General features: G+C 40.8%; 2 protein-coding genes across 3 annotated transcripts; both read left to right on the top strand.

Annotated features, from left to right (window-relative positions):
• The first annotated feature begins 999 nt into the window (after nucleotides 1-999).
• On the top strand, nucleotides 1,000-5,101 carry LOC116195410 (calcium-dependent protein kinase 20-like). Its single transcript, XM_031524583.1, has 7 exons — nucleotides 1,000-2,486; nucleotides 2,797-2,940; nucleotides 3,017-3,169; nucleotides 3,559-3,674; nucleotides 3,808-3,975; nucleotides 4,090-4,314; nucleotides 4,578-5,101. Exons 1-7 carry the CDS (start codon nucleotides 1,619-1,621, stop codon nucleotides 4,650-4,652), a joined length of 1,749 nt encoding a protein of 582 aa, XP_031380443.1. The 5' UTR covers nucleotides 1,000-1,618; the 3' UTR covers nucleotides 4,653-5,101.
• Nucleotides 5,102-12,646: 7,545 nt separating this feature from the next.
• Nucleotides 12,647-17,719, top strand: LOC116195409 (ABC transporter G family member 22-like). 2 transcript variants are annotated; one of them, XM_031524580.1, is made up of 11 exons: nucleotides 12,647-12,798; nucleotides 13,114-13,555; nucleotides 14,205-14,278; nucleotides 14,814-15,049; nucleotides 15,127-15,282; nucleotides 15,369-15,552; nucleotides 15,656-15,964; nucleotides 16,048-16,335; nucleotides 16,440-16,724; nucleotides 16,896-17,003; nucleotides 17,100-17,719. In XM_031524580.1, the coding sequence occupies exons 2-11, from the start codon at nucleotides 13,132-13,134 to the stop codon at nucleotides 17,316-17,318; spliced, it is 2,283 nt and encodes a 760-aa protein (XP_031380440.1). In that variant the 5' UTR covers nucleotides 12,647-12,798; nucleotides 13,114-13,131; the 3' UTR covers nucleotides 17,319-17,719. The 2 variants fall into 2 exon arrangements, with proteins under 2 accessions (XP_031380440.1, XP_031380441.1); XM_031524581.1 differs by lacking the exons at nucleotides 12,647-12,798; nucleotides 13,114-13,555 and adding an exon at nucleotides 14,414-14,492 and having other exon boundaries at nucleotides 14,208-14,278.
• The last annotated feature ends 324 nt before the right edge of the window (nucleotides 17,720-18,043 follow it).

Raw genomic sequence — 18,043 nt, 5'->3', positions numbered from 1 at the left:
GTCTAAGAATGAATGCAACACCGAGAAGATCAGTAGGCCGAGGAGCAACAGTGCTCAGATAAAGCATAAGATGACATTAGTTGTATGTCCACTGGCACTAGGGGACCATACTATCCCTGGGAAGCTCAAGGTGTATTTGCGTTGCCGCTCTGTTGATTGGACTAAACGATTAGGACTAGTTGAGCCAAATTAGGATTTACGTTTAACTTTTTACATACTTTTAGGACTTCCATAGGAACTTTGCCCTATCATAATTAATCGGATGAATTATTATATAGTGTAAAATATGGGAAATTCTATGTTACAATTTTTTTTTTTGCTGCAATTACTTTTTAAATTGTTGAATTACAAGTATTTATGAATATATAAATAAAAATAATTATTAACCATCGAATGGTCAAAAAACTGATTGCACCGTACGATTGTATTGTGAACATTCCCGTAAAATACATGATTCAGCCGTACCGAGCAAACATGTGCCGCACAGTGTGTTTCAATGCAATGTATTGGTTAAGGGGCGATTCTCATGTGTAAACCAATTCCGACATTATGAAACTATCTGATCAACTTTCTATGTTAGAATGTACAACGTAATCGGTTAATATGGTGCTAGGAGAGAGAGAGAGAGAGAGGGTGGACTTTCCCGTGCGGATAATTTGATTTTAATGATTTTTTTTGTTATAAAAGAGATAAATAAATTCTAAATAATTAATAAATGAGCACGGTAATTTCACTAAATATCGAATCTCTAACTCTAGGTCGATAGGCGATGGAGTGTACTACTGTACTATATCCCATTTTGATTTTGATTTTGATTTTGATTTTAATGATTTGATTAGGCAAAATATATATTTTTTTAATATAATCTTTTTTTATGAAGGAATGATAAATTACGTAAAGGTGGCGCAATTAGACCGCCATGCAAATGCAACGCTATTTTGCTCATCATATCATCGTCGTCGGACTTCGAGCAATGGCTCTGTCACGTAATTGGAAGAATCAGCGGTTCTTTCTCTCTCTGTTTCTCTCTCTCTCTCTCTGTTTCTCTCTCTCTCTCTAACAAACTCTGGACATGGCGTCCTCTCCATTTCTGAACAGGCTCTGATCATTCATCATCATCTTCTTCTTCAGCTCCCTCCTTCTTGCTTTTCTTCTTTCGGTCCATTCACCGTACACTTTCTTCAAGTTCGACCACGAGGTGTTTGATCGTTGTTGAATCAACAGCTAGTCCATTGCTCTTTACACAATTCCTAATTGGAGGTTGAATGGTTGATTTTTTGGGACGCCAAATCCATGATTCATCTATCGCAGGAGATCCCACGGATTACGCATTGTTCCCATCTTGCTTGATCTGGTGGCAGAGTTTCGCATTTTTCCTCTTCAAGCAAGTTCTCATCTTTCAGAAGCTCCACATTTGGGTCGTCTAACATCTCCGCAGCTTGGGGCGATTCAATCACCTCCTTGATTGCATGCTCTGTGGAGCATGAAAACGAAGGTCCGTATTTTCATTCCATTTGGGCTGTTTCCTTTTGAGACTCTGATCGAGAAAGACGAAAATTTGGATGCGGGGAAGGAAACAGGGTGTTGCTGTTAAGGACTTAGAATTGGGGGATATTTGATGGGCAACTCATGTGTAGGACCAAACCTTGGTAAAAATGGTTTCATACAGTCGGTCACAGCTGCGGTCTGGCGTACACGGCCACAGGACAGGCTTCCTGGTAATGGAGAAAGAAGTAAAGCTGCCCCCGCCACTAACAATGACCTGAAACCCTCCGACAGAGAGCCCCCTAGACCTTATGTTCCCATACAAGAGACAGCACCCGAGGCTGTCAAGATTAATGCTCCCGAGGTCAAACCCGCGGAGCCCGAAAAGCCTGCCAAGGCTGAGCCTAGAGAAGGAGCGAGTAAGCCTTCAGAGTCGGGGAACCCGAAGAAACCTGTCCATGTGAGAAGGGTGTCGAGTGCAGGACTCCAAGTGGATTCTGTGCTGGGGAGAAAAACTGCAAATATAAAGGAACTCTACAGTTTGGGGCGGAAGCTTGGACAAGGACAATTTGGTACGACATTCCTTTGTGTGGAGAAGGGGACGGGAAAAGAGTTTGCCTGTAAATCGATCGTGAAGAGGAAACTGACGACGGAAGAGGATGTGGAGGATGTAAGGAGGGAGATTAGGATAATGCACCACTTGGCAGGGCATCCCAATGTAATAAGCATTGTGGACGCCTTTGAGGATGCTGTTGCAGTTCATGTTGTCATGGAGCTCTGTTCAGGAGGGGAACTTTTTGACAGGATAATACAGAGGGGCCATTATTCAGAGAAGAAGGCTGCAGAGCTTGCACGCGTGATTGTTGGTGTGGTGGAACAGTGTCATTCTTTGGGCGTCATGCACCGGGACTTGAAACCTGAGAACTTTCTCTTTGTCAACCATGCAGAGGAATCACCTCTAAAGACGATAGACTTTGGGCTGTCAATGTTCTTCAAGCCAGGTATATGTTTGGATTCATTGCCATAATTTTCACGTTAGCCCTGCTGTTTGGTAGGAGATGTGATTTGGAGGAAGAAAAAGAATGAGTCTCGATCATCGCCAGAAAGGCTCACCACGATATGCAAGAGTAACGATCTGATGCATTTTAATGATGTGGTTCTGATTGATGAGAGCGTGCATGCTTGTCTCTCCGGAGGGACAAGCAGTCTATGGAGCTCCAATACGGACTAAATATTATGTGTTATGGGATTCCTTCTTTCTCATCATGTAGCAGTCCAATCAAGTGGGAAGTGACATCTCTATATTTTCAGGTGAAAAGTTTACCGATGTGGTGGGAAGCCCTTATTATGTTGCTCCAGAAGTTTTGCGGAAGAATTATGGTCCAGAATGTGATGTTTGGAGTGCTGGTGTTATCATATATATCCTACTGAGTGGTGTCCCACCATTTTGGGATGGTGAGAATCTCATTATTTTTCATATTTTCTGGTTGGTTATCTAATTACTTGGGCTAAATGATACGTTCCTGATCAGAAACGGAGCAAGGAATATTCGAGCAGGTCTTGAAAGGCGATCTTGACTTCATATCAGAACCGTGGCCTACTATATCCGAAGGTGCAAAAGATCTGGTCAGAAGGATGCTTGTGAGAGACCCCAAGCAGCGGCTAACTGCTCATGAAGTCCTCTGTAAGTAATGCGTGCATCCTGATTATCAGAGTTGGTTGTATTATTCAAAAGGCCTCTCCTCACAAGTCAAATTTCACATCAAATTTTATCTCGTGCGGTTTTAAAAGAACTTTCTACATGTTCATTCCATTTTATCTGCTAAGTGTGTGATTTTCCAAAATCATGCATGATCCTTTGACGTAGAATTCAACTGCAGTATAAATTCTGGACAACAACATAGACACAGGACATAGTGATGATAGTGGAATATTCACGTAGCAGTCTAATGTGATTTCATTTTGAACTGCTGGATCTTCTAATTTGGCAATATTACTGCGTAAATTCTGTAAGTCCTTAGATTTTCAGATTCATTAATGCTGGCGAGAATATCTCCTTTTTGTCTTGTGCAGGTCATCCGTGGGTTCAGATTGAGGGCGTCGCTCCTGATAGGCCTCTTGATTCTGCAGTTTTGACTCGCTTGAAACAATTTTCTGCTATGAACAAGCTAAAGAAAATGGCCATCAGGGTCTGTACCTTTTTTTTGTCCCTATGTATAATCTTAAACTTGAGAATATGTGTTAACAGAGCAAAAAATTTTGTGCTGGGAAGTTTGTACCATGGCTCTTTGACACCATAATCGTTCGGTGATGTTTCCACAGGTAATTGCTGAGTCCCTGTCCGAAGAAGAAATAGCAGGTCTCAAAGAAATGTTCAAGATGATAGACACAGATAATAGTGGTCATATCACTCTTGAGGAGCTGAAGATTGGCTTGGAGAAAGTTGGGGCTAATCTTCAGGAATCTGAAATCATCGGGTTAATGGAAGCAGTAAGTGCTACTATATATACACAACCAGAGCTCCATGATAATGTTGCTCATTTCAATACCATGATAGAAAACCGATTACTTTCTGTTTGATTACTTTCATTTTTTGTACTACAGGCGGATATTGATAATAGTGGAACAATGGACTATGGCGAGTTTATAGCAGCAATGCTTCATCTTAACAAGGTCCAGAGAGAGGATCACCTGTTTGCAGCTTTCAACTACTTTGACAAAGATGGGAGCGGATATATTACTCCAGATGAGCTTCAAGCAGCTTGTGAACAGTTTGGCCTACGGGACGTTCACTTGGAAGACATCATTCGCGAAGTTGACCAAGACAATGTAAAGAATCTCAAGCTTATAGTCTCTTTCATCTCAATCGCCATCATCATCAGTCTATATGCTTTTAGCAGCCATATGTAGTTGTCTTCAATACTTTCTCAAAGCTCGTGCTTGAAATACTTGCTAAAAATCTTGCTTCGACATACAGGTTGTGAAAAGAAATGTGTTTCCAAGTAGTTTTTTTTTATAAAAAAAAAAACAGAGGACCTAGGAACTAGGATACAGGCTCCACATTGATGTTTTGTGATTTGTTTCCCCTGCAGGATGGACGGATTGATTACAGCGAATTCGTGGCGATGATGCAAGATGTTGATTTCGGCATGAAGGTATTTCAGTAAGAACAATGCATCAGATTAAAAGCTTAGAACCTCCACGCTTTTAATTGTGTGCACAAAAGAAACAAAGTAGGAATCGACACGCAAACTATCCAAGCAGTTCACGCCTGCTTCGTCGAGATCAGAGAGGCTCCACATAGGACAGAGAACAGTTTTTCGCCTATAGCATTAGATACGAGCATTGATTTACAGTTTGGTGTTTCGCTAATCATCTTGACTAGAAAAGGCTGCAAAAGCCTTATTGTACAAATACGTTTGTCGTCCCAGTTTTGTTTTTCGATCCATTAGTCATGCTAAAAGAGTGTTACAGAAGAATGACCTGTAGGATGATTCTAGCTAGTAGTATATCTGCATTGTATGTCGGTGTCGACTCTTTATTATTTCAGACTCGGTTCCATCTCTCGGTGTACTCTCATTCTGATAAACTAATAAAAGTATGTGCTTCCAATTAATTGCAACCTAAGCTGGTTCCTTCTCATGAAACTTTGTTTTCCTTCTTAAGATTGTAGACTTTTTCCTCACTTTCTGCCTGAAGGTTAAAATTGAAATGCTGCGAGCAAGAGAATAATCATCCATGGAAATAGAGCTTTGCCTTTTTGTCCATGACAGGGCTCAAAGCACATGACCCTTTAACCTAACACACAACCCATCTTTTTCTCCATTGCTTTTCTTTCCTCCTAATTAACTCTCTACCCTACCAACCCTTTTTTTTTCCCCCCCTTCTTGGACTCATACTTCATTTTCATGTTCACAGAGGGAGTGAATGACACCTTTTTATCAAGGAGTCCATTTTATCCTTGTGCAATTGGCCCATTTCCTGGTTTCTGGCTTTTTATCGAAAAATTGTTGGGTCTCTCTGTGTTCAGTTGTTAGGATTCTCATAGTATTTCATGATTATGCTCGTTGGCGATTTCTACGTGTCATATATGTTTCTGTACATTTTAATCATGCATGAGCATGAGCATTGCCTTCAGAACATACAGTAATACTGTGGTACATTTATACGCCGAGCATCGAAGAATACGAGCCGAAAGAAAGGAACAGGCTGGTGGCTGGTGGGTGGGATGGAGGTGCTGTATTGCACCTCTTTTTCGTGACTTTTGCTTTGCTTCCTATTGAGATGGCAACATCAAGCAGATAAATCCAGTCACTGTGAAAGCTTCCTTTTTTTTTTCTTTTTTTTTTCATCTTTTCATTATGACAGGTCAACCAATCATTGACTTGTCAGTCTTCCTCTGCCAAATATTTCCAACGCTTGAAATTTTTCCCATTTCCCAATTTTCGACTAAAAACATGGGATATATCTAGCCTCGTATCATACATGCATTGCACCATGCCATGCATGCCAAACATTATCAGCTCGTCATTAAAGAAGATTCGAACCGTTTATGGAAACTTCGACCATTTTATTTCCCATCGATGTACGCGTGCTTCTGTTCCGTGACTTTCATGCGTATGTTCATGCACTTGAAACTCGACTTCCGGAACAGTGCTCGGGATATATGTGATCTCAGATGAGTGAAAGTAACATACTCCGATTTTCTTTTTTGTTCTTCTATAGCAACAGGTTTCATGTCAAATAAATGTATTTTAGATAAGATTATTATTTGAAAATTATTATATTTTTCGCTGTTAATTTTGGCATCCGCAAACTTAATTGAAACCGACCAATTCAATCGAGTCAGATCGACCCATTAAAGATCAAAATTCTCGTTTTATGTATTCACGTGAACTCAAATCTGAATAATATGAATTATTATTGCTGAATCAATTATCAACTTGCTCGTCGGAAAGTATGATAACGACGGGGCTCTGGTCTTGTCATAAAACGTGACATTGAGTGCCGACGTGGAAGAAGGACAAAGGCAATGGGCCCACGTGTGGAGCATGTGCCTCCGAGGAGACAGTTGATTACAGCCATCAGTTTGGATGCTGAGGTGTCCCTCGGAAGAATCTAGGCCAAGCCACGTGGTGGTGGAATGACTGGCTAGCCAAGTAACTGACTAACTAACCATAATTTAACGGTTCCCCGCTAAGACAAAGGCAAAGCAGCCATCATAACGACGAGTAGTGATCCCACCGTTAAATAAACTCAGGCAGGACCCGGAGGGCCGCAGAAGAGACGAGACGGTAACGTCCCTATCACGTGACTCCCGCCCCCTTCCATTGGTCGGCACCGCCCCCGGCTTTTGTTCTCTCTCTCTCCTCCCTTAGCTAAAATTGCAGCATATCGCGGTAGATATTTTATCCTTTAATAAATCTTAGACCGTGTCTCGGAGACGGTTCGATAACGCATATCCGCTGTGTCGGAATCAGTCCGGGCATCATATACCATTTTTGTTAATGTAAATGTTATTCGATGAGGAAATGGACGTTCTGACTCCAGCTTACGTGATCAGTTTGACGAATCTATGTCCATCTTTTTGGTTGGCTTTGCCTGCTTCGTTAAGTGTGTACGTGAAATTTTATCAAAGTTATTTTTCTAGCTGTATTGTGTCCATTAATGCAAGTGGGGTTGATCATTATTGAGAATGTCACTAATAATAAAAGGTACGAATACGAATGTGGGTGTGTGTGTGTATACATATATATATATATATATATATAAGTAGTGGAGACAATAATGGATGCATGAGTAGTGCAAACAAGTGTGCTCGTTGAAATTTGAAAATTTCAATCATAGCATCAGAACTTATTTCTTCCATTTTTTATTTTTAGTTTTTTTTTTCTTTTAAAACGGCAGAGGTTCCCACTGATCAGTCCTTGCTTGTCAAGTTTAAGTAAAAGAGGACATCAATTTCACAATTAGGTATACGGAAATGTAGACTAAACCAAAAGTGCCAGGATAAGGTAATTTTTGTATCACGTCAGTGCCTGTCAAATAATCAACTTTTCGTTAAGCTACCAATCAGAGTTTGCAAGAGTCGGTTGTGGTCTATTCAATTTTTCACGTGATATTGCATATAAGTTTGAGTCACCGTATTGGTAAAAATTGAAATATATGTTTATCATACGTACCGTCTGATATATATTTTTTCGATTATAATGAGGTTTTATGGATCTAATACAATGATATTGTGAGATATATTTAATGAGCCGGTTTTGGTTTGTTGTTAAGAGTGCTGTTGGTCATACATGTAATTGTATGTGGGGGATCATTACAAAAAGAATCATACCTTAATTGATTTATCTATGTATCATGTGTAAAAGTGATTATGTTAGCTCATTTAATAAAAAAAAATAAAAGACAAAGTGAGCATTATATACACTAGACTTCATGCCACGTGGCTACTATGGGAAACAATTATTGACAAGGCATCTCGTCTGGTGCACGCGAAGCTTGCAATGCAAGACCGACACATATATAAAATAATCTCCTATTCAAGGAAAATTCTACAATATATGCACTTGAAATGCACGCATGATATGTATTTACTTGAAGAATTTCAAATAATTTACTTATAACTCAAACAAATGTATGTAAAAAACAAAAAAGTAAATTACTTAAGATTAAATAATTTAATTGAAAAAATACAAGTAATTTATTGGATTCGATTCGATATATGTATTGTAGACCAATCCTTGAAAGCCTCCGATTCGATTCTTCTTCATGGCTAGCTTTAAGTAATGCTCATGAATGCGATAACTCGGATTTAAATGGCCTTACTTGGACATGCCTATGATAGGATAGTCTTGGTTTAATCTCAGAAAAATTCTAATAATATAAAAATGAAACCAATGATAAAAAAAGTTATTTGAATTTTCTTTTCTAGTGAGAATATGATGAGGTGTTTCTGTGAGTTCGAACCTCACACTATAGATCAAATTTGTGCATACAAAATATTATTTATCAATTGAATTATACCTCGTGATTTGCTCTCCAACGAATATCTTCCCTTTCCTGCGTTCTTCTCTGTCTTTTTTTTTTTGGTCTGTACCCTTTTCCAAGTGGTTTGAAGATCCCCAGATCTCGAGTTTGAATCCCCCAGGGGACATATGCTAGGGTAAGCTCTTTCGCTTGGGCCTGGGGTCATCTCCGATTTCTGTGAATTATACTAGACCTCTGGTGGTGTTACGCTGACGGAGCCAGTACTTGCGTTAATTGTTCAGTTCGTCTGAGATATTCGCGGTTGAATACGAGAGCCTGAATACTGCATAACGGGTGTGGCAATGTTGCCATCACTGCTGCCAACAAAAAAAAAATTCATCAAAAAATTTGATTCTAATCGGGTCGATTCATTAAAGGATAAAGTCATTTCAATGTGACGAACGAGAGATATTATTTAAATGGAAGGAATATCAAATCAGTTTAACCATAATCGACAGACAAATCAGAAGACATTTAGGGGGCGAACTTTCCTTCTCTGGACAGCCCACGGCCACTAATCTTTTCATGCATTTGGAATTTGGAGGCTCCACCACAATTCGCAAACTCCTCTTCTACCTTTACGAATCTTGCGCTAATTACACATAAGCCACTGCCCATCCAATCTTAATATTTTGATTCGATATTTTTAGCTTATCGAGCTAGTTCTAATCTATATATAATATATATAAAAACTCAGATGAGAATAAGAAACATGCCACTTAAGTGAGCTCTAATTCGTGATCTTTCGAGTCGTCATGAATAATACTTGTAACAAATATTCATGTTTTTCGCCTATGAATACCGCGCCGTTTTTGGCAATATTCATAGGCGAAAAAACAGGATGATGGCTTGATTGGTGGGTATACAAAAAGCCTTTGCAGCGGGGATCAAATCGCTTTCTGTCTGATATGGAAGGTTCTCTTCTTAAGAGATAAATGATTAGTGTTGAGTAGAGTTTCAGTTTATGACTTGAATTGTGTTTGGACGGCTTAAATTGCTAATTCAATAGCCTTAAGCATATACATATATACAATATACAGATTTAGTTGCTCATGGAAGACAAACCTAATAACAACAATACAAAGATTGGAAAAAAGGTGTTCCGATATATAAATTCATAATTAAGATTATTTTTTTTTAACTTATGAAGGGTCTGTTTGGTTTCGCGATAATATTTTAGAATTACAATTCTAACTTAATTCTACCCACTACAAAACAAAATAACTCATGCAAAGTCAAAAAGTGGGTCTCATTTATATAACTTTTTCCCACAACAAAACAACAAAACTCATACAAAGTCAAAGGGTGGGCCCCATTTGTACCACTCAAAATCAAAATCAAAATCTGATTTTAAAATTCTATTATGAAACCAAACGCAACCGAACTATGTCACTTTTATTACTGATCAACAATTATTTCCGTAACCCAACGATTCTAACCCGTACACAAACACACGCCTTTTATCTGGCTCTAATTAGTCCAAGTCCTGGACTAAAAAGGAACAGAAAATGATCTCTGGCGAGAGAAAAATACATTAAAAGGAAAATTTTCAACTTCTTAACTCGAGAATTTTCTTCGATTGTGTATCGGTGTCCGACTTTGTACCACCTACATCGTATAAAAATTTTCTTCCTCATGTATATTTCTCTCAAATGAGAGATGGAATGAGGTGGGGCCATCCTAATTGGAGTGTATGATGATCGTATTTAAACGGGGCGACACTTTTCGACCCTTGAAATGATTCTGACGATGGCACCGGAAAGTGAAATCATCGAGGCAAGAAAAGGAGGGTGTTGGCTTTTACCAAAGTTGGGATAGACCCGCCAGATACATGAAGATCTGACGGTCGCTGCCTGTCATTTGGCCGTCCGTATCTCGGGGACGGCCTTTTTCATTTCTTACAAGCCATAGCCATTGATTAGAGAGACATGATGTTGAAGGCACGTAACGAAAACGAAACGAAAGGATAAGAAAAAGGAGATGAATGTGAGGAAGGCAAGAAGGGAGAGGACAAAGAGAAAGGTAGGCAGAGGCAGGACAAGGCCAATTATGTACGATGTACAATGTGTGCCTTCCCATTCATGAGCTCCTAAATTTTTTGCGTTATGGTACCACAAGGGTACATTCCGAAAATCTGTACATTTTGTAGCCGTGCAATAAAAATTCCAAAATTTAATGACTACTATTTATACAGTAGCGCCACATGTTGTACGTCGAAACGACATCTCAATAGTACTGCGGATAGGGCGTTGCTATGCCCTTATCAATAGGTTAGATTCAAGGAACCGATAGGTCCGAACTTTACAACTTATATGCCCGGACTAATAGCTTACGCTTTCGGTGGATTAGTCAAATTACATAATTGATTATCTCATAACCGAAAGAGAAAATAATTAATGATCTCATACGACAATTAGCATATATATCTTTGAAGAGAGGAGGAAATATCAATCGATCGATTATTATTAATTATTATCTATACTATTATTATATATAAAAAACTGAAGAATGAGATATGTAACCTCCATTTTGATACCTCTCAGTTTCTGTAATTAAATTAAACTCTCATTTTTTGTCATTTTAATTGAGCAAAACTACTGTATTGGAAATTGCGTACAAATGTTAAAGATTTTCTTGAAAAAAATAGAGAGCATGCATAAAGTCTTCTAAATAAATTAAATACTATTATAAATTTAGAATAAATTATATACTTTATTATTTTTTTCTTTTTAAATTTGTATCAGTGCGGATCTGTACCTCATTAATAATTAAGTTAAGAAATACTCAGTTGCTGACGACACGATGATCCAAGTAGCCTGTAACATGAACGATCCGACAAAATATGTACTCACGTGTCATCGACATCAGACAAGGCAAGCGTCATGAACCGTGAAATAGTATTCCACGAGATGGCCAGGCCGGAATTTTTCCATGGAATTTATAGGGGTGGAAAATTATTAATACTTAATTTGCACATGGGGCTCGTAAGAAGAGATAGCTAATGTGTATAGTTCCAAAAACATTGGGGGTTCCCTGTTGGGGAGGTAATGTGAGATCGAACATACACCGCATGTTTGGAACAGGGACAAAGCAGGTCCTCAGGATCCAGCAAGCCAAATCTAAATGGGCTATTGTATAATTTTTGAATTACACATTATCACCATCTTTGTGTGTCCCTTTACGTTGTGTAGGCACATAAAGTCTAGAGATCATTAATGCTAAAAGCTGGGTGATCGACTCAATCATGTATCGATCCAAAGTTGACGAGATCGATCGACATCCGTCCAGAAAATTCCGCGTAAAAATTATTAAGCTGTAAAGTGGTACACTGTCGTCCGCAGACATCCGTGTCATGGAATGGTCGTGACTGATAGTGCATCCAAGCTGGATTGTTTCTCGATGAAATGAAAAACTCGATGCTACGAGGAATTTGGGGTGACAAGTCCGTTATCGACCCCCATTCTTTGGTATGTTAGAGGAGTACAACTGGACCTTTGTGGGATAAGATCGAACTCTTGTATTAATTATTTACAATGCAACAGCCCGAATGCCCTTCAAAAAGTACATGTATAATGTTCGATGGTCGAGCGTATTGTTCTAATTTAAATTAGAAATAATGTCCACATTACCAAGTGCTAAACTAGCAAAAAATAAACCCGATGAAGCAAGATCCTTAAATAAACTATAATCTTACATTGGTTAATTCTTCATCTTTCAGCATTGCAAGAACCTAGCAAAAAAGTAATCCAGCATCAAATTTTCAATGAAACAGTATTCTAAAGTAATAACGGAACAGCTTAAGTTAACCACTAATCATAAGAGCTTATCATTGCATTATTAAACCTTTTTTGTTTCTCGATTTCAAAGAAGACTCGTGAGTTTGATAACGATAAGAATATAAGTAAAGAGGCATATGAATTTTCATATTAAAAATTAACGACCCAAATCTCAATTGAGGGATGTTGTCACTGTACTAAACTTCTTTTCTCAGACGACTGTACGCTCATGATTTTATGGCTCCTCCAAGCACGACTCTGTATTTGTCGAGAAGAGGGGGGGGGGGGCAGTTCCGTAATTACAGATAGGCCCTTCATTAAATCATCCTTTATAAAGGAAGGGAGAGTGCATATATTTGCACCACAGAGAGAGCATCAGTTACAGTTGAAGTTCCAAATTTATAGTTCTCACCCCCCCCCCCCCTCTTCCTAGCTCAAAAGAAACGGCTCCTCCTCCTCCTCATCTTCTTCTTCTTCTTCCTCCTGCAAATTTAACCAAGAAAAGGTATGGAGATTTTCTTGATCTTAATCCCGACTCGAAGTTCATCTTGGTCTGCATTGGAAAATTATTATCGAGGTTCCCTTTTGAAAAAAGGAAGCACCCGGTCGTATACTCGTCTTTGGCTCGCTGTAATATATCTTATAGTCTTGTCTAGCTGATAGAAACGATACAATATTTACAGACTCAATCAGACACTCCACAAACCACATGAAGTGGACCATATCTGTGTTTCTAACTATGGAATGAACATGTGTATGATAATTATGGGAAGAATGATTGATTAATTATTATATGTCTGTGTGCCTGTATATGGTGTAGCGTTGGGGTGATTGGTCGATGACTACGATGGAGAAAGCCAGCCCGTCGACCGGACTAGCGAGGACGATATCGGACCACCTGCTGGAGACGGTGGTGGCTGCATTCAAGTCCCCGCCGCCGCTGCCGCCGAGCGGGCACTCTGCGGAGAGCGGAGGGGCAGAGGGGAGCTCTGGAAGCGGAGGGACCCTATCGAGGAAGTCAAGCAGGAGGCTGATGATGTCTCCGGGGAGGTCAGTAGCTGGGGGGAGCGGTGGCAGCAAGAACACCCACATAAGGAAGTCACGGAGCGCCCAGATGAAGTTTGACGTGGACGAACTGAGCAGCGGCGCCGCTCTGAGCCGGGCGTCCAGCGCCAGCTTGGGCCTGTCCTTCTCCTTCACTGGCTTTACTATGCCCCCCGAGGAGATAGCCGACTCTAAGCCCTTCAGCGATGATGACATACGTAAGCTTCATTTCCATCTTCTCTTTAGTTAAGTCAATCACAACAGTTGATTGTTGTAAGTCGTATCAAACCAGTATGGAAAAAAGCCTTTTATTTTACCCAATCTAGTAAAGGAAAATAACTAACCTGGTTCGTAATGATCGTGATTGTACGATTTGCTCATCACTCCGTAATCTACTATGTTACGGTTGCAAAAGGCACCACCCGGGTTACCTTTTAAGCAATTGGGTCAATGATGGTTCATTTTTCTATCTGTGCTCTGGACCATCTGCAGCTGGTCACCTCCTTTTCCAATTTGATTTCAAGAGGTAGGTGGTCACTCATTGACAAATCTCATCCAGGATGCAATCACTGAACCCATGTGACGAACTCGTGCCACCCTTTAGTTTCCTGATATCCCAGTAATGTCATATCGGCTTCGTAGAAATTAGCCACGGTCGCATTCTTACGTTGCTGGGCCGAGGTGGGACCTTGACATTCATACCTTGAGGTCTTAGATCAACTAGAGTCATTTAAGTCAACCTAAACAGGCTCGGAATTCCTCGGAGCCTCAGAAAAAAGTTCCTGTATAGATTTTGACGTGAATAGAACTTTTTATCAGAATATCTTTTTTTTTTAGTACTAAAATTAAGGTTAATGCATGTTGCAGCAGAAGACATCGAAGCAGGTCTAGCCAAGAAGCCAAAGTTTCGCACAGAGCCGACTTTGCCCATCTACCTGAAGGTCATTTTACTAAAAATTTCGTCCCTGCCATTTTATTCTGCGATATCAGCACATATGTGGAGTTCGAAGCGCTATATGTTCTCGCATTTCCAGTGGCACAAGGATTGATCGGGTTACTACTATCTATTTGGACAGGCAAAAAGGATGGAGGTTTCATAGCTATGAGTAAAGATCAACGAACGGAACCTCCTCTAGAACATGATCCTAAGATATGGTCAGGTTATCAAATTAGTCTTGTACCGAGTTTCATCTTATATGATATTTGCGTACAAGACTTTCTCTTCTTTCTCGCTTAGTGCAGCGTGTTAGTTCACAAAACTAGAAAAGATTGTGTACTGGTTCTAGGATCGAACCTGAGTCGAGCTGAGCTAAAAAGACTGACCTCAATGGTGGAATAAACAGAAGAAAGAAAGATGAAGCACGCTGCTGAGGAAGAAGAAAAGAAACCGACGAGTCATAGCATATCATCATAGAGATTTTTCTATTTTTACACAACTTTGCTGTTGTTCTCACTCGGAGTTGGTTCATGTTGCAGTTCACGGATGTCACGTACAAGGTGGTTCTTAAGGGCATAAGGACCAGCGAAGAGAAGGAAATTTTGCATGGAATTACCGGTTCCGTGAATCCGGGGGAAGTTCTTGCTCTGATGGGACCCTCGGGAAGCGGAAAGACAACGTTGCTGAATCTGCTAGGAGGCAGGTTAAGGCAGTCCACTGTCAGTGGTTCGATCACCTACAATGATCAGCCTTACTCCAAACTCCTTAAAAGCCGGTACACTTTTGAAATTCGGGTTGCTAATTTTCCCCCGACAACGATTTTGGATGCTTATAAATAATGGTTTCTGGCAGGATAGGATTTGTGACTCAGGATGATGTTCTGTTTCCTCACCTTACTGTGAGAGAAACATTATCCTACGCAGCTCGACTGCGACTACCAAAGACACTGACGAGAGAGCAAAAAGAAAAACGAGCGATAGATGTTATCTACGAGCTAGGCTTGGAGAGGTAAATTATCCGGTTTCCCGCAATCCATTGTCTGTTTCAATCTCTCTCGACCTTAAAAGGGACTGACTTCAAGGTGCGATAATCAGGTGTCAAGACACTATGATAGGAGGCTCCTTTGTCCGGGGAGTATCAGGCGGGGAAAGGAAGAGAGTCTGTATAGGAAATGAGATCATAATCAATCCTTCTCTTTTGTTACTCGATGAACCGACTTCTGGCTTGGACTCTACGACCGCTATGAGGACCATTCAGATGTTACAGGACATTGCAGAGGTATTTTTGCAAAGATCAATAAAACAATCTCATAAGTGTCGTTAGTTCCAGCTCGGATGATAGATGCCTTGTCTATGGTTTAAGTGTCCGAAGTGAATGGCAGGCTGGGAAGACGGTGGTGACGACTATACACCAGCCATCAAGCAGACTCTTCCACAAGTTCGACAAGTTGATCCTACTTGGGAAAGGAAGCCTTCTCTACTTTGGGAATGCCTCGGAAGTCATGGTTTACTTCTCATCAATTGGATGTTCCCCTCTCATCACGATGAACCCTGCTGAATTCTTGCTAGATCTTGCGAATGGAAATATCAACGATGTCTCAGTTCCATCAGAATTGGAGGATAAGGTTCAGATGGGGAATGCGGAAACACAGACTAGGTCTGGGAAGCCGTCTCCTGCAGTCGTCCACGAGGTAGACTCTTTTGTTCTTAATAATGTTTTAGTAATTATTTAGAAATGAACTTAATTTGGCTAAGATACGTTGCATTTGAGCAGTATCTCGTGGAAGCATATGAGGCTCGGGTTGCCGAGAATGAGAAGAAGAAGCTCCTAGTACCGATTCCTCTCGATGAAGAGCTGAAGTCAAAGGTTGTGTCTTCCAAGCGGCAATGGGGGACAAACTGGTGGCAGCAATACTGCATATTGTTCTGCCGGGGGATCAAAGAGCGAAAGCACGACTATTTTAGTTGGTTAAGGATCACTCAAGTCTTAGCGACTGCGATCATTCTCGGACTACTCTGGTGGCAATCCAATAGCAACACTCCAAAAGGCCTGGAAGATCAGGTAGGATCTCACCTTGAGAAAATAACCGAAGCCTCTTACCATCACATTCGCAATCCCATTCAATCGTCAAACAAAGTTTTTACATGGCTGCCTCCGGTTTGCAGGCAGGGCTGCTATTCTTCATTGCCGTCTTCTGGGGATTTTTTCCCGTCTTCACTGCCATCTTCACGTTCCCTCAAGAACGAGCCATGCTCAGCAAGGAACGCGCTGCTGATATGTACAGGCTCAGTGCATATTTCCTTGCCCGAACGACGAGTGACCTCCCACTCGACCTTGTGCTCCCCATACTCTTCCTCCTCGTTGTCTATTTCATGGCGGGCCTCAGACTGGACGCAGGATGCTTCTTCCTCAGTTTGCTTACAGTCTTCCTTTGCATAGTAGCTGCTCAGGTATGTTCAAAAATCTAGCAAGCTACTTACAGAGAGCTAGTTCGTGTTCGGCTGGATTCAGGTTACTCTCAGGAAATTTAATTTGTGTAAGGCTGAGTCATGTTGCCATATCGTACAAAAAATTACCAGCCCTTTGAACTCTCCGATATGATACCATTAATGCAATGGCAGGGTCTTGGGCTTGCTATCGGGGCTACACTGATGGACCTAAAGCGGGCCACCACGTTGGCTTCGGTGACAGTCATGACCTTCATGCTTGCTGGCGGGTACTTTGTTGAGGTGAGCGAGAGCGAAGCATTCGCTCAACTAAAACTCGACTTTCCATTTATATAGGAGAAGAGATGCTAACCGAGGTCACTTTCTCTTTGCCTGCAGAAAGTCCCGGTATTTGTGTCCTGGATCCGGTACATGTCGTTCAACTACCACACCTACAAGCTCCTCCTGAAGGTGCAGTACCAGCATTTCACACACTCCATCAACGGGATTGTACTAGACAGCGGGGCGAAGGAAGTGAGCGCCCTTGTCATTATGGTTTTCGGATACCGATTCCTTGCTTACATCTCCCTCCGAAGGATGAAACTTCAGTCCGGTTAAACAAGCTAGGGGATGTTGTACGTCAAGCGCACCGAGAAGGGAACAATATTGGAGGTGATTGAGGTTACTTCAGGGGGCAATTAATGGAACTAGGAAACAAGACTGAACATCGACTTGCAACGGGTTGCAGCAAACACGGTGCAGCCTGCGGAGATCTGATATAGTGCAGAGTAGCTTTCTTAGTGTTACGCGACGAGACATTAAGATGCAATCGAGTTTACGGCACAGTCACGAGAATTTCTTGACTGAATCGGTCCTAGAGCTATATTGTGATGTGATTGCTTGTTTTGAGATTTTTAAGTGGAAAAAACCAAACATACAGTGAAACACTTCCTGATAAAATGATTTATGGCTTATGCTATGCAATGAATGACAATGGAATGTCAGCATCGTTCTGAGAACTCGGAATATTCTTGAGCATATGCACATTCTGCAGAATAGCGTAAATTGGAAACCATGACGAATCCTTTCACGTGCCTAACGAATTCGATATTCCCCCGTCTCTTGTAATTTGATCGATACATCATTACACATCACCGCAAGGCAAGATCACCCGATCGCTGCCCGATTCAGAGTGACCTGCCCAAAACTACACACCTAAATTACCATTATTAAGTAGTTCGTACATGCGCAGATCCCCACGAAAGTCACTGTTAGTTATGCTGACAATCCTCCCAGTTGTCAAGTGGCTTTCTATTTTCCATAAAAATGTCTAACTCGATAAA

The sequence above is a fragment of the Punica granatum genome, chromosome 2, assembly GCF_007655135.1.
Source record: "Punica granatum isolate Tunisia-2019 chromosome 2, ASM765513v2, whole genome shotgun sequence".
Lineage (NCBI taxonomy): Eukaryota > Viridiplantae > Streptophyta > Magnoliopsida > Myrtales > Lythraceae > Punica > Punica granatum.
This window is presented reverse-complemented; position numbering and strand designations above follow the sequence as displayed.

Coding starts and splice junctions, on each gene's coding strand:
- LOC116195409 (XM_031524580.1), top strand. CDS start 13,132: ATGACTACGATGGAGAAAGCCAGCCCGTCGACCGGACTAGCGAGGACG. Junction 15,965..16,047: donor CTCCTGCAGTCGTCCACGAG/GTAGACTCTTTT, acceptor GCATTTGAGCAG/TATCTCGTGGAAGCATATGA. Junction 17,004..17,099: donor CTGGCGGGTACTTTGTTGAG/GTGAGCGAGAGC, acceptor CTTTGCCTGCAG/AAAGTCCCGGTATTTGTGTC.
- LOC116195410 (XM_031524583.1), top strand. CDS start 1,619: ATGGGCAACTCATGTGTAGGACCAAACCTTGGTAAAAATGGTTTCATA. Junction 3,675..3,807: donor TAAAGAAAATGGCCATCAGG/GTCTGTACCTTT, acceptor ATGTTTCCACAG/GTAATTGCTGAGTCCCTGTC. Junction 3,976..4,089: donor TCATCGGGTTAATGGAAGCA/GTAAGTGCTACT, acceptor TTTGTACTACAG/GCGGATATTGATAATAGTGG.